Genomic DNA, 26,191 nt, shown 5'->3' with positions numbered 1-26,191 from the left:
GTGCAAAGGCGGCATCTAAAATACATCATGTAATACATCTATCCTAATTTATCTTTAGGATTTGTAAAGCAATTCCCCAGACAAGCCACTCCCTAACAAACCCCCACTAACCAGGAATAGCGGATCTTTCCCTCCCTTGAGAAGATTTTTAACCCTTCGAGGAGGGACACCATGGCAGTTGTTCTAACCTCTAATTGGAGATTAACCCCTCAGCATCCCTCCCTGAAAGATGACAGGGGAGAGACATGGCCCTCTGAAACCAGCACAACCTCTGACCCCCACAACAAGCCAATTAACAGGCTTAATAAGTGGAGAAGAAAGAGTGGAAACAAGAGAAAACAGAACTGTACAGAGATTGACTCTTGAAGAGAGAGCAGGAGAGTAATAAATGATTTATAGGTCAGAAAGATTTTTTCATATTTTGAAAAAAGTCTCTTATGCATTTATTTTTTTTTTTGGGGGGGGGCAGCAAACCTATGAAATATTATTTCAATTTAAAATAACAGTTTCTCATTTGATTATCTTAAAATGTAATTAACTCCTGTGATGAAAAGCTGATTTTTTTTATCATCATTACTCCAGTCTTCAGTGTCACACGATCCTTCAGAAATCATTAGAATATGCTGATTTGATGCTCAAGAAACATTTCTCATTATTAACAATATTGGAAACAGTTGTGCTGCTCAATATTTTTGTGGATGCTTTTTTCAAGATTTATGAATTACTTTTTTCATTGATTGAAAATGATTTTTTGAAAGATCAAAAGAACAGCATTGATTTGAAAAAGTTTTTTTTTTTGGTAACATTATAAATGTCTTTACAGCCATGTTTAAATGTTTGACAATTTAATGCATACTTTAATGCATACATACTTTAATGCAAAAAAACTCTACTGTAAATCTGACAATGGTGTGTGTGTATATATACATATAAGCAGTATGAAAAATATACCTTGAATATGTTAAATAAAATATATTAATTGTTCATATATATAATATATATGATCACCATATATCATATAGCATATATACACACACACACACACCAAAATGGCTAAACTTTTAATTGTCTTAACCAAAAAATATTGGTCAGGAATGTGGCTAAATTTAAGCAAATGCAATTACTGTCTCAGAAAAACATCAAAGACAGAATCAAATTTTGTCAGAATATGGAAGTTGTGTGTGAAGTGATGAATCACAATAAGACACGAGTTGCATGGTGATGCTCCAGAGTGATGTCTTAAAAAATCTGCTGAGAAATATAATAATAAATGCATGGCGGAAGAGTGTCATTGGTATTGGTGAGCTACTTCACTGTGAAAAGCCCTTACAGGCATATTTTTCATACTGCTTTTCACTAAATGAACACAAGAAAGAATTACTTTTTACATTTATAAGCACCCATATAGCAATAAATGGCAATATTCTATTTAACTAAAATATTTTGATATATGAAATGCCACATTGGGATTTCTATGGACATTTTTGAGTGATGACACAAATGAATCATTGAATCAGTTAATTGAAATGGCCAGTTTGAACTGATTCGTTGAAATTATTGTTTGCCTCACTGTTTGTGTTACTGAAATTTAAATAAGATACACTATAAAAAATGACTTAACACTCTCATACTTGCATATTGTGAGACAGGGAAAGGCCGTAAAACTAGTCAAATTCTAGTAAACCTAATGGTCAAATAAAACACATATACCATAAAATCAACTCAATCATTTCTATCACCAGTGGAATCACTGTACTGTGAGCATTCAATAAATCCCCAGCCCTAATCGGAAAGCAGTAGAGAGCGAATCTCAGCATCCAGCCAAGGCCTCTAATAAGGGCATTTAGCCCGTGACAGATGATGCATATTCCGCCTGGAATATCTTCCTGTTAGTGTGATTACAACAGTCCTGTAGGGCTGCACATCCTCCCTCAGGTCACACGCTTTCCATGCTCTTGGCTACCAGTCGTTCTGGTCTCAATGAATTTGTGTCCATGAGAGCCCTAAGGCATTCTGTAATGAATGTAAGTGTGGAGTACAGGTCTACTGTACCATGATATACACCTTCATTTAGCTAAAGTAATTACTGCTTCAGTTTCTAAGGCTGAGCATGTTGCCTAGTAACACTGACATCTGGATAATGGATAGAAATGAAAGCTTTACTATGAGTGGATTTTTTTTCTCCAAATTGGGTTCTTTAAAAAAAATAAAAAATCTGTCACTCAAGGAACAATGTGGTGCTCTTAATGTGTAAAGGACTGTGGTTTTCATCATTTGAGCCAGAGAACTGTTATACAGCCTCTATATGTTTTGTGAAAATCCTTTATAGTCCTAAATGCCAAATGGAGGCCAATCAATTGCATTATAAAAAGATGAACAGTTATGCACAATAGTTTTTGAAAAATCACATTTTATGTCTCCATCAAATTTTTGTAAATCTCAAAATGAACATTAACTTGTCATAATGTATATTGCCATGCTGTGAATTTATTTTAAAACTGTTGATTCAGATTTTTTGTGTTTTATTTTAATTTATACCACGTTGAATGCTTGAATCTGATTGGTTAATAAACGTTCTAAGGTGTGCAATTATGTTCATGGAAACGCACGGCATGTCATGACCTCTTTAAGATGTTATAGTTCCAGGCTATGTATGGAAATCACATTCTCTCTTTCTCCTGCTCTCTCTCCACTCAAACGCACACACACACACGCGGACAGAAACATGTTGTCAGCGCTGCTATGACGATTTTATCAGTACAAAGTTTAGCGACTTAAAAGCTACATGACATTTCTCACTAGCGAGGTAATAACGGCGCTGTTCTTGTAGCAGATAAACTTGCTATTGCTATAAGTAGAGACGCTGCTGCCAAACACTGACATATGCACAGACTCAGATAATTCACACACGCCTAATCTCTCTCTCTCTCTCTCTCTCTCTCTCTCTCTCTCTGTGTGTTGCATGCTGGGAGCGAGTGAAGTTTGGCGTGGGTGAGAGGTGTTGTTGAGCTGGAGTTTATTTTTTCTTTTTCCTTTTTCTCCTTTACTTGATTATAGGTTTATTAAGTGGTAGGATTATTTGGGCTGACTTTGGTCAGCGTGTGGGGAAATGGGGACAAATGCGGGTGATTTCTCGCAACTGACTATCAGACACGGTTGCAAATGTATGCCTGATGCGTCTGTGTCAGTAGAGGATTGCCTGGTGGCCGTGAGTGCTGCAGTCGGCGGCGTAAACATCAGATCAGCCTCTCGCATGAACAAGGCGATAGTTATTTTTTTGAGTCAAAGCCAAATGGTCAATGATTTAATTGAGAGCGGATTAACAATAAATGAAATGTTTGTGCCCGTTTTGCCTCTGTCGAGCCCATCAAAGAAGATTGTTTTGTCAAACGTACCTCCATTTGTTAAAAATGAGAAGCTAGAGGAAATACTATTGCGATATGGCAAATTAGTGAGTCCCATTAAGATGATCACGCTTGGATGTAAAAATCCACAACTTAAGCATGTGATGTCTTTTCGGCGCCAGGTTTTTATGATTTTGAATTCTCAAAGCGATCCTTTGAACTTGTCGGCGAAACTAACCATTGAAGGGAAGGATTATACTATTTTCATTAGTTCTGAGTCCATGAAGTGCTTCATTTGTGGCGAATTCGGACACGTTCGACAGACTTGCCCGAATCGTAATGGAAATAATGAAGTTTTGGCTAATAATATTGTTGATGGTAGGGCGCGAGGTTCTGACGTTGCGGACGCTGCGCCGTTACTACATCTACAGGCCGACGCTGAGTCAGCGCCGAGTGGCTCGCTCGAGGAGCATGGGGAGAGATCCCTGTCGGCTAACTCCAGCAATAGTGCCGTGGAGATAGCTGAGGTTTCCCAGGTAGCTGATGTTATGCCCGTAGTTACACAGTCAGAGTTGAGTTCGGATCAGATAAGTGCAAAAGACGCGCATGAGGCCGACTCACTCGAGGATGAACAACAACAACAAACCCAACCTGAATTAAGTGTGATTAAAATAAGCAATGATGAGTCAATCGATCAGAGTCAAGGAGATCATGTTTCACAAGAAGTGGATTTCGACAAGGACGATGAGGAACTATATGGGAGTGACGTAATGGACTTGGAGAATACTTCTGAAGGTAGGACTAAACTCTACTCATTACAACAGATAAACACCTTCCTTGACAATACAAAGGGGCTTCGCAAGCCCAGTATTGAGTCGTACTTTCCGGATTTAAAACTTTTCCTGGCATCTTGTACTGTGGCTATGCGGAAGGCAACCTTTGATGAGCTAGACAGACCAAAACGATACCGCCTTAAGAAGCTCCTGAGTAATGTAAGAAGTATACTGCAATTACCAGGCAAAAGGTGATATGGCTAGCATGCAATTTTTTTGGAATCTTCTCTTCTTTCTCTTCATGGCATCCTTGAGATTTGGCACTTTAAATATCAACGGTTGTCGTGATGGCATTAAAAGGTTTAGTCTTTTTGACTATATTATGATAAAGTACAATGGTTGAGTGAATGGAAGGGGAAGGCGATTTTAAGTCATGGTTCTAGTGTTAGCGCAGGTGTTGCAATTCTCTTTGGGCCGGAGTATAAGGAGCATCCTGTGAGTGTTTTTGAATTGGTTCCTGGTAGAATGTTGCGTGTGGACGTAACGGTTCATGGACTTAATTTTTCGCTATTTAACGTGTACACCCCAAATGTGGGTTCAGAGCGAACTCTCTTCTTTAAAAAACTGAAGACTGCTTTAAGTGATGTTTTGCAGGATAGAATGGTTGTTCTGGCTGGGGATTTTAATTGTACCATAAATCATATTATGGATAGGAACCATGAAGAACCACATAAGCAGTCGTCAGAAGAACTTAAAACCTTGATAACTTATCATTGTCTTGTAGATGTTTGGAGGGAAGCTTTCCCTCAGACCAAACAATATACTTGGTTGAAAGTAAACTCTAACATGATATCCGGAGCCAGACTTGATAGAATATATGTGCAGAAAAGTGTTAGGGGTAATTTTTTTAATAGTTGTATTATTCCCACTGCTTTATCTGATCATCAGTATATGGCTGTTGAAGTTTCTACTACACAGAGCACTCTTAAGCACTCACTCTGGAAGTTTAATAGTAGACTGTTGCAAGATCACAACTTTGTGCACTCTTTCACCTTTTTTTGGGAGACTTGGAGAGAGAGTAAAATGCTATATAAATCCCTAAGTCAATGGTGGGATATTGGCAAAACACAAATTAAATTTTTTTGTCAGAACTATATTGCCTATAATAAAAGCATTCTGGAAAGAACATTGAAACAGCTTGAACAAGACATCCTTTACACTGATGATAAAGCGGATGGTGTGGATACTGCTGAAATCCTTGAACGGAATACATTTCTCTTACGGAATCTTTTAGAAGAAAGGGCCCAAGAGACACTTGTCCGAGCAAGGTTTACCACCTTTAATAATATGGATGCTTCAACATCATCCTTTTTTAGTCTGGAGAAAAAGACTGTAAATAGGAAGATTCTATGTCATTTGAAACTTCCAGGAGGAGGAAAAGTGACTGACGATCGTGGAATCATGTCCTATGCTTCATCTTTTTATGAGGATCTTTATAAGGCTGAAACCTGTGATGATGAAATGGCTGACGACATTCTTCAAGATTTACCTCAACTTGCAGAAGAGGAGAAATTTAGACTTGATCAGGCTTTGACATTTGATGAACTGACTGTAGCTGTTCAGGAAATCTCTTCAGGTAAAGTTCCAGGATTGGATGGACTGAATGCTGAATTTTACAAAACATTTTGGTCTGTGATCGGAAAGGACCTGTTTGCTGTCTTCCTGGAGTGTCTGGAAAGAGGCACGCTACCTGTGAGCCTTCGGAGGGCCGTGATAACTTTACTGCCTAAGAAGGGTGATCTTGGAGACATCAAAAATTGGCACCCTGTGTCATTGCTAGGAGTTGATTACAAGATACTTTCCAAAGCTTTGACTAATAGACTTAAATTGTGTATATCTTCAGTGATTCATGCAGATCAATCTTATTGCATTCCGAATCGATCCATTTTTGATAATCTTTTTTTGGTTCGAGACTTGATTTCCTTTGCTAAAGTGCATAAACTTGATGTAGGATTGGTTTCTCTGGACCAAGAGAAAGCCTTTGATCGAGTTGATCATGGCTTTCTTTTTAAATGTCTTAATGCCGTTGGTTTTGGTTCATCATTTATTTCTTATGTTAAGCTGTTGTATACGGATGTTTATAGCATATTAAACATAAATGGCACCCTTTTGAGGCCATTTTTGGTTGGCAGAGGTATCCGACAAGGGTGCGGCCTCTCAGGTATTTTATATGCTATTGTTATTGAACCACTTTTGGCAATTCTGAGACGTCAGTTAAGTGTGATTTCTACAATGTGTCCTTATAGTACAGATTTGGTAACAGCTAAACTAAGTGCATATGCTGATGATGTTACAGTGGTAATAAGGTCAGATGAAGATGTTAAGAAATTGGTAAAATCTTTGGATGTCTATCAAAGAGCATCTTCCTCAAAAATAAATTGGCAAAAGAGTGTTTCATTTTTGCTGGGCAAATGGGAGAATGGAGGTCCTCCAGTACTTCCTCAGCTCTGTTCTTGGAGCTTGGAAGGGTTCAAAGTGCTTGGGGTTTTTATGGGGGTTGACAAATATATGGAGAATAATTGGGAAGGTATATTTGATAAAGTGTCTGGCCGTCTACAAAGGTGGAGGTGGATTCTCCCTCATTTGTCCTATAGGGGTAGAGTACTCATAATCAATAACTTGGCTGCATCTATGCTGTGGCATCGTTTAAATGTACTTGATCCACCAAAATGTCTATTGCAACGTTTGCAGAAGTTTTTTGTTGAGTTTTTTTGGGACGGTCATCACTGGCTTCCCCCTGCAGTTCTCTACTTGCCAGTTACTGAAGGAGGTCAAGGGTTAATTGATGTGACCGCTAAAGTTAAAGCTATGAGGCTAAAAGTTGCTCAGACTTTGCTTTATTCTACAACACCATGGGTTTCATTTGGCCTGGCTTTGCTCAGAACTTTTGGCGGTTTCTCCCTTGATAGACAATTGTTTTTGATGTCTTTGCATAGTAGACATTTTATAGGCCTATCTGATGCAAGATTCTATGTGACAGTTTTAAATTCCTGGACCGTTTTTAAGGAATTTGAACGAGAAAATGATCATTTTGGCCTGAATGAGCCACTGTTTGATAACTCCTTTTTTGGTGGCAATGTATGTACGTCTAATATCATTGCTAAAACATTTATAGACAAAGGTTTGACCACAGTTGCTCATCTGATTGATACTGTTTCCAGAAAATGGAGACCAGCAGCCGAAATTTGTGAACAGGTGGGATTCAGGTCTGTGAGAATGGTGGAGCATTTCATAAACAATCTGAAAGCTGCTTTTCCCTCCCAATTCCTCCACTTTGTAAATTGTTTCCTGTCTGGTGATTCGATGCAATGCTCTTTCCCGAAGTTATTTGTGTCTCCTAGGGTTTGTACAGAGGATGACCAAGAGGGGAAGTTATTGAAATTTAAGGGGCTACAGGAGCTTGAATTTCAAGCTGTTGGAAAAAGAGAGTTTTACCAGATATGTGTAAAGACTGATTATTTTGGGAATATTAATCAGAGATGTGATACAAAGTGGAGAGAATACTTTATGGACTCTGATGATCTTGCTCCCTCTTGGAGGCTCTTGTATAAAGGTCCCCTTCCGAAACGATCTGGGGATTTACAGTGGAGAATATTGCACTGTGTGTTACCTACCAATAGCTTTGTTTCTAAGTTTAATACAGCTGCTTTATCCTTCTGTAATTTTTGTACTAATCCAGAGACTGTGTTCCATGTTTTTGTTGAATGTCCAAGGCTAGTACCACTGTTTACCTTATTGGAAAGAATACTTGGAAGCCTAGGTTTTTGTTTTAACAATACTTTCTTTATTTATGGATGCAAGTACTCAAAAACGCACAGAGAACAGTGTACTTTGGCAAATTTTGCAGTTGGACAAGCTAAACTAGCCATTTGGAAGACTTGCAGAATGGCTGCTGAAGGGAGACATATGAGTGCACTGAAAATGTTTACTGCCTTGGTTGAATCAAGAATCAGACTGGAATATAAATTCTATCAAATTACCAAAAATGTACTTGAATTTGAGTCTAAATGGTGTGTGAATGGTGCTTTATTGTCAATATGTGAAGATGAAACTATAGTGTTTAATTGGTGATGTTTAATGGTCAATTTCATTTTTTATTTTTATTTTTTTTATTTTCTATTTTTATTTTGGATTTTTTTCCGTATGTGCATATTGTAATAGTAAGTTTGTAAGGGTGAAATATATGATATTTTAGCGTTTTAGTACATGTTTTAATAAAGAGTTGTAAAGTCAAAAAGTCTCTCTCTCTCTCTCTCTCTCTCTCTCTCTCTCTCTCTCTCTCTCTCTCTCTCTCTCTCTCTCTCTCTCTCTCTCTCTCATAACTGCATTAGTCTGCAACGGAGGTTTGAGATGAGATACATAAGAAATTAGTCCTACACACAAGAGTGTTTTAAGGACAAAAACCTGACAAATGTCTTATAATACAACATCTGATTCTGAACAATGTTTTGAGGTGTGGTTACCACAGTATAAGCAGAATAATTTACTCTGGTCCGCTGAATTATTAGAAAATAATTCTCACTTTTGCGTCGCAGCCGCATTCTGCCTCGGGTGTGCATTATTTTCTAATAATTGAACTGCCCGTCATAAATTATTCCTTACTTAATCTATTAAACAATAGAATTTATCCATTTAATGATTCTCAGCCTTTATCATCATAATTATTAGGATCATATTTGATGTCAATGTCAGCACGAACATTCGTCAAAATTTGTCAAGAGAAATTTGAAAGAGGAGTTTGAAACAAACAGGGTGAGAATTTTCACTTTTGGGTGAAAGATTCCTTTAAAGGACTACAACAAACAGCTGGAAGGGACTACACGACATTCCTCCCGGGTTAGTGACATCACCAACCCTAAAATTTACATAAACCCCACCCCCGGAACACGATTTATAGATTATCAAGACAGAATATGCTAATCAATGACTACACATAAGCTACATAAATTCATCAACTAACCATTCAGAAACATCCTGTTGCATTATAAATGGTGTCACTTCTTCTTGAGTCTCTCCATCATTGTCTGAATCTTGTTTGAACATAAAAAGCTAAACGTTTTTGAAATTGTCAGTGCATGTCTGTGTTTTGGTAACTTCTTTGGTTACCTAGTAGATTTAACTAATTAATAATACAGAACTGCAATACAGCAGAATCACAAAACTAAACATTGAGATGCAGACTTTACCTTAGCGGGATCGGCCTCGGCGATTGCAGCAGCTGTGTCCAACGCTAACCTGCAGAGATCCCCGTGACTGCTGACGATAACATGGGAGACCAAAAGACAAACGGTATCTGGGACGTGTTCACAGACAGGGAGAGAAGACTGCAGGGAGTAAAGCCATTCCACAGAAGACATGGAGTCTATGGAAATTCGCTTCAGGACGCTGGTGGACACTTGAAGCTCGCTGTACCAAGTGCTGAGAGGCAAACTCAGCTGTGTGGAGTCCTGTAGAGGCAAGCGCAAAGTCCAGTATCACACAATACTTCGAAAACTCTCTTCTAAATGGGTGCTTAATAATTTGTGCTACCTCTTTCAGATTGGAGGGTTCTCTTTGGACCATTTGCAACAGAGAATTGGCCAGTTTAAGGTTCTTCAAGTGCGTTTGCGTGTTTGTCAGGGCTTCCATGAGGCTGGAGCAGGACAGCACCTGTAACAAGGGCATTACCAGCAAAGATGCACCAAAGGGAGGCGGCATCTCAGGTGGGACAATCTTCACAGCTAGCAAAAAGACAAAAGTTAACTTAATGAATACAATAACTCATTTTGAAAAAGATTTTTACATTTTGTGAATGAATGTGAGTGGTGCTTGCCTGTGCAAAACTTGCCACCATCAAGCTAGGGTTATGTAGATGGCTGGCAAGAGGTTGCTATGGTGTTCTAAGTAGTTGCTATGGTGTTCTAAGAATGTTCAGGCATTGCTCGGGTCTTGCTTACAGGCCCAAGTCAAAAGAGCCCGTTCCCAAATCTCTATAATGTTCTGGAAGATAGATATTAGCGTTACAGGGGCCGAGAGCTGTGGGAATGGAGCGAGTGAGCGAGCCTGAGGTGCAAGTGTTAATGAGCGGAGGAGCTCCGGAGGGATAAAAGGAGGAGTGTCAACAGTGCAAGACGAGAGAGGACCAGGCCTGGACTTTATATTGTGTTTTATTTATTTATTTATTTTGTGCTTTACTTTTGTTTTGTTGTTTGTTTATTTTTGGATTCAAGTTTCATGTTAAACGTTCGCCGGTTCACGCCTCCTTCCTCTCTGAGCGTTTAACATTGTTACAATTAGGTGTCTCTTTCAATTACATTTTCTGCAGGATTTTTTGACATGTCGAGAAATCGCAAAAGCAATGCACTTCAAAAGGATGAGGACTCGCGCTCAAACTGATATGGTAAAACCAACGCCATCGTTCAAGTTTGTACCACTGTGTGTAGAAGTGCTCAGGAAGCCACTGGAGCTGAAATTTCAGACACATTCTGTAAGCGGTAGACGTATCACAACAGACTGGGCCTTCTGACCAATCAGAGCAGATTAGGCTCTTGGAAGGGAGGGGTTTAGAGAGACTGAATCTTCATACGAACCGTTTTAGACACTGTGAGAGAAGAGGTGAAGCTTCAATGTGTATTATGAAGAAAATGAATGTGTTTTTTGACCTTGGATGCATGTAAACCTATTGTAGGACACATCCAAAAAAAAAAGGAATCTTTAATATAGCATATTAGGGGCATTTTAAATCCCTAACCCCAAGTATGAGCCTTCATCCCACTTTTTGATGGAATTTATTCTGAAATAACAGCTTTTTAGTGAGCCTAAAGCTTCTTATTGGTTTGTTTGTATGTGTTGGAATCAGCATGACAACTCAGTAAGACAAAGTAACAAAACAACCCTTTCAATCTGTGCAAAACTGCCTGTTACTAGCGTGTTCTGTGGAAATTAAGCTAGCCATGTCAATATAATGCGTTCAGATATCGAGAGGGTCTTTACCGAGCTCTAGGAGGGCAGTTTGCTGAGAGGTGGAGGCGCTTAGCAGTAGCAGGGAGATTCCCATGATCACTTGCTCAGGTGGGAGTTCCTACAGTTAGATAGGGCACAATCAGACAAACGGTTTGACACAGATGGAGCCACTGAGGGAAAGCTGAATGCAAATCGCTTCGAGCTAGTGCAAACAAAACCATTATAAAGTTGAGAGGAGAAGATTTGTTGAGATCACACTGAGAGAGCAACTGTAGCAACAACAAGAAATAATAATAATAATGTTGCCTTTTTCTCTTTTAAAATAATGCATTTTTGAATCTGCATCTGTAAATGAATGCAATTAGACAGCAGTGATTTTAAGAGAGATTACCGTTTCTCATACTTCCATAATAGTAGTCCAGTTTGTACAACACTACACCACCAATATAAAATAAGACAGAAAATATAATGTCTGTATTCACCAGTGCATGTGCAGGTATTATCTGGTGGAGTGTGTGAAGGAGAGACATCAGCTCTCCCCTCAGGTGAACACTGAGCTGACAGGCACACAGGAGCTGAAGAGCCAGCTGGGTCAGTTCCTTCCTCCAGAAGCCTGGATCAGTGAGCAGAGCCGCCGTCAGAGATTCAGCGAACGAGCTGAACTCCACCACTGCTGTTACACTGTCCACCTGATGGGGCACAGGATCAAGACACGGATTGCATGTCGGGAAAAATGTGTAAACTAAGTGTGAAAATGTTTAAAGGGCTAGTTCACCCATTATTAATTATATTAAGTATTAAAATAATATTATATATTAAAATAATAATATGTTCAATAAAACGTACACTACTGTTCAAAAGTTTGGAGATTTTTTATCACCAAGGCTGCATTTTTTAATCAAAATTATAGCAAAAACATTAATATTGTGAAATATTATTAGTTTTAAAAAACTTTTCTATTTCAATATATTTAAAATTTTATTTATTCCTGTGATGGTAGCCATTATTCCAGTCTTCAGTGTCACATGATCCTTTAGAAATAATTCTAATATTATTATTATTATTACAGCTGAAGATGATGCTTAATATTTATGTGGAAACTTTTTTCAGGATTCTTTGATAAATAAAAAGTTTAAGGTTATAATATTATAATGTCTTTACTCTCAACTTTGATCCGTTTAATGCATCCTTGCTGAATAAAAGTATTAATTTCTTTCAAAAACAAAAAAATTAAAGTTTTGAAAAGAAGGCACCCTTAAAGGTGCAGTAAGCAATTTCTGAGAAACACTGTTGAATTTGCAACCAACACCCAAACAAACACATTGCTCCGCCCCCAAAATGACGAACACGCTTTGCAACGACAAACAGCTGGCGCATCAGACAGCTTGTGCAAGTATGGATGAATATAAAAAAGTATATAGCAAAAGTATACAACAGCAAAAAAATAATGTTACTCGTGTATGAGTAGAAACAACGTAACCTGTGCATTCGTTTTCAGGCCTTCCCGCTCTCTAACGGGAAGCGCTGGAAAGCTTTTCTAATATTTGCACATGTTCTAAAGCTCTTGCCTGATTGTAACTCTTCTTCTTCCTTATATATTTATCTGACCTTTTCCTCTTTGGTAATGTCTCTCAGCCATCTTTCTTTCTACAGTATTTCTTTTAATCTCCCTCTTGCTCACTCTCTCTCCTCCCCCATCATGAGTGGACATGCCCCCTACTGCTGATTGGCTACAGTGCACTACATCCTTATGCAACGCTTTCTGCCAGGACTTTTACGGGCTTTTCCCAATTCACGGAAGTGACCTCGACGTCCCGGTTAGCGGTAGCATAAGCCATCAGGCAAGTGTTATTTAAATAAACTCCTGATGTACTTACAAACTTTCCAATGCCTCGTTTTATGAGTACAGAACCTATTTGTACTACTGTAGAAGTTTGGTACCATTCCGGACATTATTAGTGGGGTAATTTACGAGATACAGCCTAGGATCCATTAGCGTATGCACTAAACCATCCGGCTGATATCTCTAAATAAGCTCTAACTTTAATAATGTTTGACCAAGGGGAAAAAAGCTTCTGGTGGGGTGTTTGGCTCGAGGTCATGGTGCAAAGGACCCTAGGTTGATTTTACTCCGAACTATCCCTTTAATACATCTTTAAGGCTTTTTGTTAAGTCATAAATTAGAGCTAGGCACCATGTGAAATTCACAACGATGGGTAATGTAAACCTTCTGTCGAAACATTTTATGGGTCTAAGCCACATAGTGCCGTGGAGCTACTTCAGCTCAGCACATCAGAAATCATCCTCCAGCTTACCAGCATGTACGGAAGCAGGTCAAAGAGGCTGCGAACCAGCTCACGGACCACCCTAGTGCCGGACGCCCCCTTCTCCTGCAGGCTGTCAGGCTCAGGAGCCCCTCGTGTCTGGAGCAGGACCCTGAGGAGGCTGTGTCTGAGCAGAGCGTTTTCTGGCAACCTCTGGGGCTCGCAGTACAGGTAACGAAGGAAAGGTGCCAGCATTTCCACATATACTGGCTCATCTCTGGAGAAAAACACACCATATGTACACTTGTAAGGATTAACAAGTCTCTTCAGAAAATCTGGACTAAACCACTCAATTCATATGGATTGGTTTACAATCTCTTTATTAACTTTTTGAAGCGTCAAAGTGGTAGTTGTGTAAAGATTTCATAAAAACATCATTTGTGTTACGAAGATGAGCGAAATACGTACGTGTTTGGAACGACATGAAGGTGAGTAATTAACGACAGATGTAAATTTTTGGGTGAACTAACCCTTTAAAGGGGTCACAACATGGATTTTAATTAATATTTTAATATGTTCCTTAAGGTTCACTTATAATGTTATTAAAGTTTTTTGCATAAAAAAGACAAAGATATATACACAACAATGTACCCAACATTCTGATCCTCTGTCTGAAATCATCTGCTTTTAAAGTGACATGAAAGTGTCATGAAGCCAGTGGGCGGGGCTTATGGTGCAATGACGTATAACTATTCATCGATGTCTTGCTCAGGAGGAAGTCCCATGTGACGTCACAGACCCCGCAATATCAAAACAAACCATTTTTGGAGCTTGATTAAATAAATGCTTTTTTACAATGAGGAGGACATTTTATGCTCTGAAACTTGCAGGATGTTTTAATGGTACAAAGACCTCTAAATATCAAAATTTTATTTCTCATGTCATGACCTCTTTAAGATGTTATAAACATTTTCTATAAAAATCCCCCAGATCTGTCATTGTTAACGGATTTCATACTTGTCTGTAGCCAGCTGAAGGAAGTCATCAATTTCCTGGAGCAGAGCGGGCCAGCAGTCGGGACGGTTTTCCAGCACTGTGATGTAGGGATGAGGGAAGCTCCTAAGATCAAACACATATTTAAATATATATTTGGCATATAGTATTTAAACATCAGTATTTTAATAAGGCACTACATACAAAATATCTTCAAATCATCCTCTATCTTTAACGCATCGGCCACCTTTTGCAGTACTTGCTTGGATGTCTATGCTGTGCTGGTGATTAATGTCCCTTAATGCTAACACACAAATAAAGGCCCTTATATTAACAAACACGCATGCTCTTTTATCCTAAGATTAATGAACTCATCCAATTTCCTAATCATGTTGTTTGTGTGTGCCTTTGGCACTGGGTCAGACAGGAACATATTTTATTAAGTTACCTTGAAGATCCTCCACACAATAAACAGTCTCTCAGCACTTGAATTTATGGTCTGGGTCACCTCCAGACAGATGTTAGGGCTGCACCAAAGCTTTCCACTCCCTCCACAGACAGCCTACAGTTCAAACATTTGCTCATCTATCTCTTGTTGTTCCCCGGCCAACTGGTGCGGCCATCACATTATCAGGGTTCATCCATCAGGGGCGGTTTTCAGCAAACAGCCACAACATTAACTGCCAGACAAAGGCTGGCTGACACATTGACCTCCATTGCACTCATTTGAAATGAAAGTTTAGAGAGAGACTTCTTAACCAGAAGAGACGTTTTAAAACTTTAGTGGACCAGGAGAATTTAGAGGTTTGAGCCTACAGAAGTTGGACTGAATATACAGCACTCATTGTGAATGAAATGCAGTTAAATGGGGGGGGGGGGGCACTCTGAATGGAAAGAGCTGGATTAAAATAATATAAAAAAAAAGAAAGAAAAAAAGAGATAATAGATAACATCTTCCTATTGTGCTTTTTTATTATTATATAAAACAACATACATTTGACCAGTAAGTGCATTTTGATTTAAGAACAAATGGCTGTTATTTTTAAGTCTAAAAAAGAGTTTTGAAATTAGTTTGAATCAGTCTAACAAGTTATTCACTGAATCTGTCAGCATTTACTGAATTAGCAACTTATATTAGGTTTTAGTAAAAAAAAAAAAAATAATAATAATAATAATAAATATATATATATATATATATATATATATATATATATATAAGAAATTATTACTTTTATTCAGCAAGGCAAGACTTCAATAAATTCATAATAAAGTGAGAGTAAAGAAATGTATAATGTTTCAAAATAGTTCTATTTTAAATAAATGCTTTTATTAATCAAAACTTTTATTGATCAGAGAAAAGACTTACTCAGCACAACTGTTTTCAACATTGATAACACTTAGAAATGTTTATTGAGCAGCATATCAGCATATTATAATAATTTCTGAAGGATCATGTGGCACTGAAGACTGGAGTAATGATGATGAAAAATTAATTGTATTTATTTATTTATTTTTTACTTATGATCAAATAAACACAGCCTCAGTGATCCTAAGAGAAGTTTATATTCCAAAACAGCATAGTTTTGTTCAGTATGCAGTTAAGAAACACAGACAAATTAAAAAGATATAGAGTTTGACTTTTTAATCTATGTCTTTTTTTCTGTGGAAAGAGTTGATTTTTTCATCTATAATCCCAACACAACCCCACCCTAACCCTGTCTGCTTCTGTTGGATATCTACAGTAAGTGGCTTTGTGACCCCAGAGCAGATTGCAGAGGATCCATCGAGCAGACGGACACAATGAGCACCAGTGGGCATCTTTCATTAATCCTCGAGCCCTCCCTCTGTGCCAACCCGTGCTAAAGGCCAAGCACCAATCCCAGGCCAGCACAGAGCCATCGACCCATTCATCTTCTCACCAGGGAGGAACTCGACAGAGGAGGAGAGAAATTACGTACACGGTCATTTGATTCATTATAAAGTAACTTATCATAAGGGGTCATGTAGTCCAGGCTTAATTCACTTAAATAACCAAACAAACAAAAAATTCAGCATGATTCAGCATTTTGAATCTGTGTCGGGGCATCGGTGAGAGAGACTGAAAGCTGTTCAGTTTAGCAAATGAGTACGTGCATGAGATTAAAAGCGAAAGTGATGAAGGCGCGAGAAAAAAAGTCAAGACGAAACAGACAGAAGGCTGTTCTAATTTTACATTATCTTTACAGAGCATTAGGTGAGAAAAAACATGTGACACTGAAGATCTTACCCAAAACGGTAGTTCAACCCAAGAGGTCTTAATATTTATTTAAAGAAGTAGCATAACATTAAAGGTGCAGGGAGCGATTTCTGAGAAACACAGATAAAAGTGGATCTGAACGAGCAGCACAACACACTTGTAGCCAATCAGCAGTAGGGGGCGTGTCCACTCATGAAGGGGGAGGAGAGTGAGCCAATCAGCAGTAGGGGGGCGTGTCCACTCATGAAGGGGGAGGAGAGTGAGCCAATCAGCAGTAGGGGCGTGTCCACTCATGATGGGGGAGGAGAGAGAGAGAGCGAGCAAGAGTGAGATTTGAAGAAAAACTGTAGAAAGAGAGATGGCTGAGAGACATTACAAAAGAGAAAAGCTCAGAGGAATATCACTGGGAAAAGAGGGTTATGATCAGGCAAGAGCTTTAGGACCCGCGTTAATATTAGAAAAGCTTTCCAGCGCTGGAGAGACCTGAGTGGGAAGGGCTACATGAGTTACATTGCGTTTGCTTTGTTTCACAGAATCAAGATATGGTGTTGTTGTAATATTAGCTATAGTAACAGGACAGTTTGAGTGTCATTGTTTGTCTTGCGACTAATAACGAACTCTTACTTGTATTTACTCTTATTTACTGTACGTTCATTTTTTGTTCTTCCTTGTCATTCGTTCATCATCTTCACTTTTTTTCACAAAGCATTTTTTTGCCTGGCTTTAGATAATAAAGATACATCTACCCATGCATTGCGTGTTGGGGGCGGAGCAATGAAGGGAGGGTGTGTTTGTTTGGTCTGATTTCAAATATCAACAGAGTTTCTCAGAAATCGCTTACTGCACCTTTAAATTCTGTTGCCCATTCTCGTTGCATACTTTTGTATATTTAAAATCTTCTGGGCAAGAGAGTGTTTTAAGAAAAAACAAGAGTGTTAAGAGCAAGTGGCAGCAGCTGTTGCTCTTGGAAAGGGCACTCACCTAATTGAATATGGACAGGTGAAGCTTGCTCCGCTATCCCGCTGACTTGCCTGGATCTGCAGCAGCCTCCCGACCACTTTGATCAGCCCTTGAACATTCCTGCCCAGGCAAGAAACAAAACAGTTAGCATCAGCAGATACTACCCAAGAAAAACCATGGACCCATAATCCATCAGTGGAGCACATATAATTTGACATTATATGATCCAAACAGTAGTATGCAACATTGTTTTTGCTTGAGGGCAATTCCCAATATTGCATAAAAATCTTAGATCCTGGCAATCTGAACAAATAACAAATATCGAATACTTTTTGATATTACTTCCAGTTTTCTTATCAGACTGGAAACAGAAGGTCAAGAGCATTACTTTGTGGCATACAATGTGTTCTGGTTGTATGTTGCACGTTTTAACCAATGTAAGAGGTCATTTGGGTCTTTAATTCATACTTTGCACAGTATACATACTATGGTAGGATGCTATTCCGAATGTAGCCAATGACATATTGGGATGCAAGGTACAAAGCTCCCATTCCTTAACGAGAATACAGGGGGAGTGTTTCTCATACATTATAAATCACCTCTGCGTGACAACATGTGCCGTGTTTTCTTTCATCCCTCCCTCTCGACTCTCTCAAGTCTGACTGTACGTTTCTCAGTTCCTATGGGTTTGATTACTGTATATTTTACCAGAAGGGGAAAACATAACTCCACAGTGAAAGGAAATTCATCTTACTGGCTTTCATCTAGGCTCTTTCGTGAGCCTGGTACGCACTGCGCATAGCAAAGCCGGAACATGCTCCAGTTTTCAGCAACATATGTACCAAATATCTGCTTATTGCTGGATTTTATGGGACAATGTGCATGCAAGCTGAGATCTTGCTGGAAATAAATATGCTACTTACTACAATAGTGCTTCATAAGCTCCAAACAAAGTCTACAAAAGCTTTGTTGTTAAAGCTGCAAGTAGTCACACAGGCAATGCAAGTTTGAGTCCAACTGACAAAATTTTGTGAATATTTAATGTATTTTGTATACTCTCCTAAATTAGTACAAAATTATTCAGAAAAATTAGGTTTTTGACACAAGAAGCCCTTAATTGGTCCCTTTTGTTGTATTGATACCCAATTTCATACACCATAAACATGGCCTTAACAGCTCAAAGAATGTTTCCATACCTAAATAAATTAATAACCAATCAACAAGTAATTAAAGTAAGCAATCAATAGTATAAGATATAAAGTACATAAGTAAGTAAATAAAACCTAAATAACTAAATATAACTTTAAAGAAAAAGTTACCCAAAAATCAAAATTCTGTCATTATTTATTCACCTTCATGTTATTATTATTTTTCCGTGGAACACAAAAGTAGATATTTTAATCTTTACACAACAGCAGCAGTTCATAGTGATTAACGGCTGGCAAACTTCAAAAAGCAGCACAAAAGTAGTCCATAAGACATACAGACGTGGCTTCAGAAGACTTGGAATCATAGTGTAGTCATATGGACTATTTTTATGCTGCTTTATGGTGTTTTTGTCCTTTCTGGAGCTTGACAGTCTCTGGTAGTAAGGGATAGCGATTTATCAAAAATATCTCCGTTCTACTGAAAAAAAAAAAAAACCAGCATACAGGTCTGGAATGACATGAGGGAGGGTAAATAATGACAGAATGTTTATTTTTGGGGGAACTATTCCTTTAAAATTCAGGGCTGTATGATGAAAGGGTACATTGTGTGGGTAGCTGCTCCATGCGATGGTGATGACAGCAACAGCCGTGTGTGTGTGTGTGTGTGTTGGAGACACATGAGCTGACTGATGGAGCAGGCTACATGTTTTTCTGAATATGCAGATGTATATTCCTCAGTCTGCTGCTGATCTTCATCCAAGAGTCCAACTCAAAGGGAAAAGGAAACGTGGGCAGATAATTGAGGTAATCCTCTAAAAACGCAATGCACTAACCACATTATAGCAGCAATAAAAGCATTTGTTTGTTTGTGCTTCAGGCTTAGAGTTGATTTTAGCATGATTTAAAGTGCCCATGAAATCAAAAGTGAAGTTTTTTGGCTTTTAGTATGAATGTGTTAGACTTACTGTTATGCTAGTGTGCTACAAAACAATGATAAAATTCGCACTTTGAAGATTTAAGCTTTCAAACCTCAGTTTCTCACGCCCGCCAATATGAATCAATGATTTTGATGACATCTACTTATATGCAAGCGCCCCGCCCCCTACAGTATAAATAGATGCTGTGGCTGAAATCGGTTACTTGTTCACACATTTACTATTTTCTACATGGTGAATGGCACATAGCTTATGACAAGACAATGGTAGAGGTTTAAAGAGGTGATCAGATAAAACCATTTTGGAGTTTTGTGGCCATTTATGCTCTAATGCAATAAAGTTAGATTTAACTTAGATTTAAGCGTTTAAACTTTGCAGAGAATATAACCTCGTCCTAAATTATAAATACTACCTGAAACAGACTTGCAGGTAGCAAATATGAAATATAACATTTGATTACTGGATTTACAGAAATCATTTCACTTTTAAGAAGTGTTTTCTCAACATTGCATATCTCGACGGGTGAACCGCTAATATTTGATATAATGGGAGGATTAATATTTAGATTGTCATTTGCGGGTCGGGAATCAATAGGCACGGGCGGTCATATGCACAGCCATACTTGTTTGAACCAGAATACTGAGAACTATTAAGAGAACTACTAAGAACTGAGAGAGATTGAAGAAGCAGCGGCACGTCATCAAGCCTTAGGTAGACAGAAATTGTGGTGGTGTTCTTGTGTCATGAGATGACAAGAGAAGTAGACAGCCTCTGTTGTCACGAAAGAAACATTGCAATGCCACAACTCGAAGAAATGGATGAGGCAGCTGCCGAAAGTGGCCCAGTACACCCCTGCCTGACTGAAGATCCCAGCTTTTCTTCATTGCTGAGCCCCAGATTTTAGCACGTAGATTTTAGCTTGCCACATATATAAACTGGAAGTGAAACGTTGTATCATGTTTCATCGAAATCACAAGCAATTGTGATGACTGGTAGTTTTAAACAGCTTTAGACCCATGCAGAACGAGCTCAGGACCGTTTGCCAAGGTTGTGGATTAGAGGTACAATTGTTGTAAATAATGTTCAGTTTCTTGCACAGACAAATCATTTGGCTTCTTAGGACCTCGATGTATCGTCAGGAGCCACAGGTATTAATTTTGTTTTGTCTGCATATGTTTTTTTTACTCTCAAAGTGATGGTAGCCATTGACTTCTACTATATCTATCACTGAGGACCACGGTTTCAGCTAAAAATCTTATTTACTGTTTTCCTGGGGGGGAAAAGTCACCTACATCTTGGATGGCCTGAGGGTAAATAAATTAACAGCAAATTTTTGGGTGAACTATCCCTTTAATATTTAAAATAATTACATTAATATATATTCAAATAGAAATTGACATAATAATTCATGTGACTCTGGATCACAAAACCAGTCACATGTCGCACAGGCATATTTGTGGCAATAACCAACAATACAATGTATGGGTCAAAATTATCGATTTTTCTTGTATGCCCAAAATCATTAGGATATTAAGTAAAGATCATGTTCCATGAAGATATTTAGTAAATTTCCTACCGTAAATATATGAAACATTTATTTTTGTGAGTGAACATAAATGGACAACTTTAAAGGCAATTTTCTCAATGTTTACATTTTTTTGCACCCTCAGATTCCAGATTTTCAAATAGTTGTATCTCTGCCAAATCGTCCTATCCTAACAAACTATACATCAATGGAAAGTTTGTTTATTCAGCTTTCAGATTATGTATAAATCTCAATTTAAAAAAAAGACCCCATGTGACTGGTTTTGTGGTTCAGGGTCACATATACTGTTTACTGTGTTTTTGATCAAATAAATGCAGCCTTGGTGAGTGTAAAAAACTTCTTCCAAAAACATTTTAAAAAAATCATACCGCCCCCAAACCTCTGAGCGGTAGTGTATGAAAATAGCTTCTTTTCTCATTTCAAAATACATGAGAATACAATGGTTATTTTTCTTTAAATCCTCTTCTGTGGTAATTTGCATCATCTACAAAACCAATAGAGTCAACAGTTAGCCAACCTCCATGTGATCAACACAATAAACACCTACCATTAAGCACTTTTAGGACTTTAAGTACATAGCTGTCAGTGTGATGTTGGAAACACCGTGTTAATGATAGCCAAATTAGAGAATTTTCAAGAGCTTGAATGCATAAACACTTTAAAACGGTAAAACTGGCAAAAATATGCCAACTTCCCAGCATGATAACTATTATTTTTATGCCTCTGCTCTTCTTGTTAAATTAATTAAAGATTGCCGTTTCCGCATTTGCTAGTTTGTTTTACACAAATGATAGCTTTAAATACAGTTCCCTAACCTATAAATGTACTGTTCAAGTGTGCAAAGCAACAAAGTCAAAACTCTTCTGGGAAATAAATGCATAATACAACATATAGTTGTCTTTGCTTACTGAACTGGGAGAAGAGGGAGTATTTTAACATCGAAAAAACTCTTTCAAAGACTAAATCCAGAGTTGAGAGAAGGGCGAGACCAGTGCCTGAGGAGTCTGATAAGATGCCCTCAGTGCTTGACAGGGTGGGAACGGTGGTATCTTTTAAAAATGCATCTGGAGCCACTTTTGACACTATAATATGGGCTTAAAAATGTGTCAAAGTCCCTGTTTACACCTGGTTATTAAGATGCGTTTTGGACGATCAGATCACAAGTAAACGAGGGAGAAACATTCCCGTTTACACCTGGGGCCTCATGTACAAAGACTTGCGTTGAATTCATACTAAAACATTGCGTACGGACAAAGCTGTAAATGTGCGTACGCACAAAAAAACCCAGATGTATGAATCTCTGCGTACGAAGGATCCCACGCATATTCTCTTTGTACATCCCAGTTAACGTAAAATTGAGCGCACATGCACGAGCACAACGCCCCACCCAGTCTCCTCCCTTAATTAAATGAATTTAAATATGGTAATGAGTCCACTTTGGCAAAAGAAAGCAGTAAGAAAATGGCGGCAAGAAACGAAACTTACAGAAAGTGAATTGGAGGTGCTACTATCGGAGGTAGAAACGAAAAAAAAAAAAAAAATCCTCCGGAATTAATAACAAAAGGAAAAAATAAGAGTGGGAGAGTTTGGCTGATGTCGTCAATGCGGTGGGATCTGAAAGTCGTACTGTAGGGTACTGAGTACAGTTGAGACAGTTTTTGCATTTTGATTTTTCACACAAAAATAGACACTGAAAAGAAGTGAATTTCCACATGACACGCCACATGACGTTTCATTAGCTTGTAGACTAAGATATTATCAATAAATAATACCCACAAGTAGTTTATATTTTCCACAATTAGCTCATAAAAATAAGGTGCTTTTTGTCTCAACTGTACCAATATGTGGTACAGTTGAGACAGACAGTGCATGGTACAGTTGAGACACCCATTTTTAATGATGTAAAGGTAACTAACCATTCATTGTAAATATAATAAATAAAGACAAATAAAGAAAATAACAATCGGGCAACATTTTTGTTTATTCATCCATTTATATTCATTCATTTTATTTAAATTAGCACTGGTTAAAATGTATAAAGCAGGAACAAGATATGTAACAATATTTATTAATAATAGCCTACACAGTTTAAATATCACAAATATCAAATTTTATTTTAATTTGCGTCCTATGCTGGCTAATTATGACGTTTAATCTGTTATTATCATAACACTGAACAACTAAACAGTGTGTTTCCTAATAGAACTCTATCGGGGGTACAGTAGATATGGGTCTCAACTATCCCCCGCTGGCCACCTCGCACATTTCTCTAGATTTTGCAATTACCTTGCATGACACAATGCCATGAAATATGCCAGTTTTTAGGGCACAGAATAACGTTTGTGGTTATACCAGTTACGTTTAACAGTCACATAAGGATAATAAGCTTTTCATTGTGTAGAGTGCATGGTGAAGTGATCATATCTTAGAAAATCTTAGAAGATCTATCTTCGGATCGGAGATGCGTCCGTTGTTCAAATTTCCCACGATCAAAGAGGACACTAATATGCATGACGTGCACAGCAAAAATCACAACTTGTGCTTGCTGCGAACGCAAGTTATTTAAGGTGTCTCAACTGTACACATGTACACCGTCTACCCTAAATGACCTTAAAAAGAAATGGTCTGATATAAAGGTGGACATTAAACCAAAGCTGTCATTGCCATAGACTAAGGGTTGTATCAGTTTGCATATGCTTTTATATGTTCTTACTTAATTGCATAATTGATAGAATATTCCCATAAGGCTCGTGTGACAATATATGTCAATTATTTTATAAATTGCAAATTAATAGCAATGCTTAGACTTGTAGAACAATTCGTTGTGTAATGTTTGCAACTTCACTTCATTGCCTGTAAGAGTCGCCAACGGACAAAAACAATGAGAAATGTACGTACGCCAGTCATGAAATTGGCGTGGAGGAACGCACATTCTCGCGTTAATTTCACTGTTAGTACATACGACCGTGAGCGTGAAAGCTAGCGTACGCAAAGTTTTTGTGCGTACGCAAGATTGATACATGAGGCCCCTGGTGTTTTAATCCGTCTCTTTTGTCCACTTTCAAACACTTCTGTCCTGATTTCTTCGAGGGGAGGGTCTATGGGCGGGTAAATGTACAGGCTTTTTAAGATCTTTTGATCGAATGGATGAAATAAGCTCACGCAATTTATAGATGAACACGACCGGAGACGACGGAAAAACATACGGAGAGCAGCAGCTTTCGCTTACAAGACCAAGCTGAATGATGTGAGTGTTAGAAATCAGGAATGGTGAGAGAGCATTGTGTTTGGTACGTTTTTCATCTTCAAACCAAACTTGGGTCTTCAGCCGACAAATTTTAAATCCTGCCTGACTAGAGTTCTTCCCATGTTTATGCATTAGTTCAGAAAGCGGAGAGTAGACGGTCTTTTGTGGCTGTTTGAACACATTCGACCACATGAGCGTTTACACTACGAAAGCAAATGCGTTTTCGACTACCTCTGGAAGTGGTCAAAAGTGGACAAGCTCAAAATGTTTTAGACCCGTTTACACCTGTATTTAGCGTCGTCCACTTGTGATCAGATTGTCGAAAACACTTCTTAATACCAGAAAACAGGGCCAAAGAAATGGATGTGGATGAAATGGGACGATAATCTGAATTAGCTGGTGAGAGCCATATGCACGTGTCACAGCAGTGAACAGAAGCATACCGTGCCGAGGGCAGGAGGTTAAGGGTGGTGTTGAGCACATACGGCAGATCTGCATGTCCCTGTTCCACGAGAAGCACCAGAGCGTCACAGCAGGCCGAGCGGACGACAGTACTATCACTGCTGCACTGCTCCCACAGAGACTCCAGCGCTGGCCCCTGGTGATGTACAACACAAGCTCAACATGCAAACCATTACACACCAGCACAAAATATAAGAGACAATGTAAGTGATGTTGTGTATCATTAACTGTCCGGAAAAACTAGAAGGCATACATTTCCTTTAAATAGGGGCAAATTTAACAGAGATGCACTAAAACAAAATTTCTCCGCCGATAACGATTATTAAGAACGATTTCTGCCGTTACCGATTGTTTGATTTTCTTAATGAAACAAAAATCTCTTCCAACTAATAGGGCTGTCAAACGATTAATCGCGATTAATCGCATCCAAAATAAAAGTTTGTGTTTACATAATTTATGTCTGTGTACGGAGTATAATTATTTTTTTATATATATAAATACACACACATGCATATATATATATTTAAGAAAATGTGTTATTTATATAGAAAATATTTATATATAATATAAATTATATATAATATAAATATATATACAGAGTATATACATGCAAATATTTCTTAAATATATACATGCATGTGTGTGTATTTATATATAGAAAATAATTATACACCGTACACACACATGTATTATGTAAAAACAAACTTTTATTTTGGATGCGATTAATCGCGATTAATCGTTTGACAGCCCTACCAACTAATGCTACAGGGAACCCTCTCACTTGGTACATAACTATAATATTAGAGATTAAAATTAACAACAGAGCCCAAACTATTTTATTCAAATGCTATTTATTTTCTGATATATTAATTACACTCAAATAAAAACTGAAATTGTTTGTATACAACTCAGTTGAACACAAGGTAGTTCTTATCTTCATGATACATTTACTCAAACATACATATATAATTAATAGTAAATAATCTCCTTTTTATAGCCTATATAAAACCTAGAAACCTAAAACCTTTTATAACCTAGCTTTTATAGCTAACTAATGAACTGTGAACATTGGATAACTTTCCAAATGTAAATGCATTGTTAAGTTGACATATTGTGCACAAGCTGTTTTATTGAAGTCTTTCTGCGGTTGAAACACTAATTGAGTGATTACATTAGACATTATTTCGGTAAGTTGTTCTGTATCTTTCCACATACCTTCTGATGTTCATGCATGTTTTTTCATGCTATAACTTATATTAAAGTGGAAGAAAAGACTTGCGC

The 26,191-nt window shown here is 38.0% G+C and overlaps 1 protein-coding gene across 1 annotated transcript in view; it reads right to left on the bottom strand.

Annotated features, from left to right (window-relative positions):
• Positions 1 to 26,191, bottom strand: part of focad (focadhesin) — a 66,938-nt gene that overhangs the window by 33,968 nt on the left and 6,779 nt on the right. Inside the window, exons 4-11 of the mRNA XM_081391425.1 lie at positions 24,892 to 25,046; positions 17,594 to 17,692; positions 14,401 to 14,502; positions 13,435 to 13,660; positions 11,602 to 11,808; positions 11,150 to 11,237; positions 9,707 to 9,897; positions 9,364 to 9,624 (exon numbers count right to left, since the gene is read on the bottom strand). Of these exons, the coding sequence (XP_081247551.1) occupies positions 9,364 to 9,624; positions 9,707 to 9,897; positions 11,150 to 11,237; positions 11,602 to 11,808; positions 13,435 to 13,660; positions 14,401 to 14,502; positions 17,594 to 17,692; positions 24,892 to 25,046 (1,329 nt within the window). The remainder of the gene's footprint in view (positions 1 to 9,363; positions 9,625 to 9,706; positions 9,898 to 11,149; positions 11,238 to 11,601; positions 11,809 to 13,434; positions 13,661 to 14,400; positions 14,503 to 17,593; positions 17,693 to 24,891; positions 25,047 to 26,191) is intronic.

This window comes from Scardinius erythrophthalmus (genome assembly GCF_964197995.2).
Source record: "Scardinius erythrophthalmus genome assembly, chromosome: 2".
Taxonomy (NCBI): Eukaryota; Metazoa; Chordata; class Actinopteri; order Cypriniformes; family Leuciscidae; genus Scardinius; species Scardinius erythrophthalmus.
This window is presented reverse-complemented; position numbering and strand designations above follow the sequence as displayed.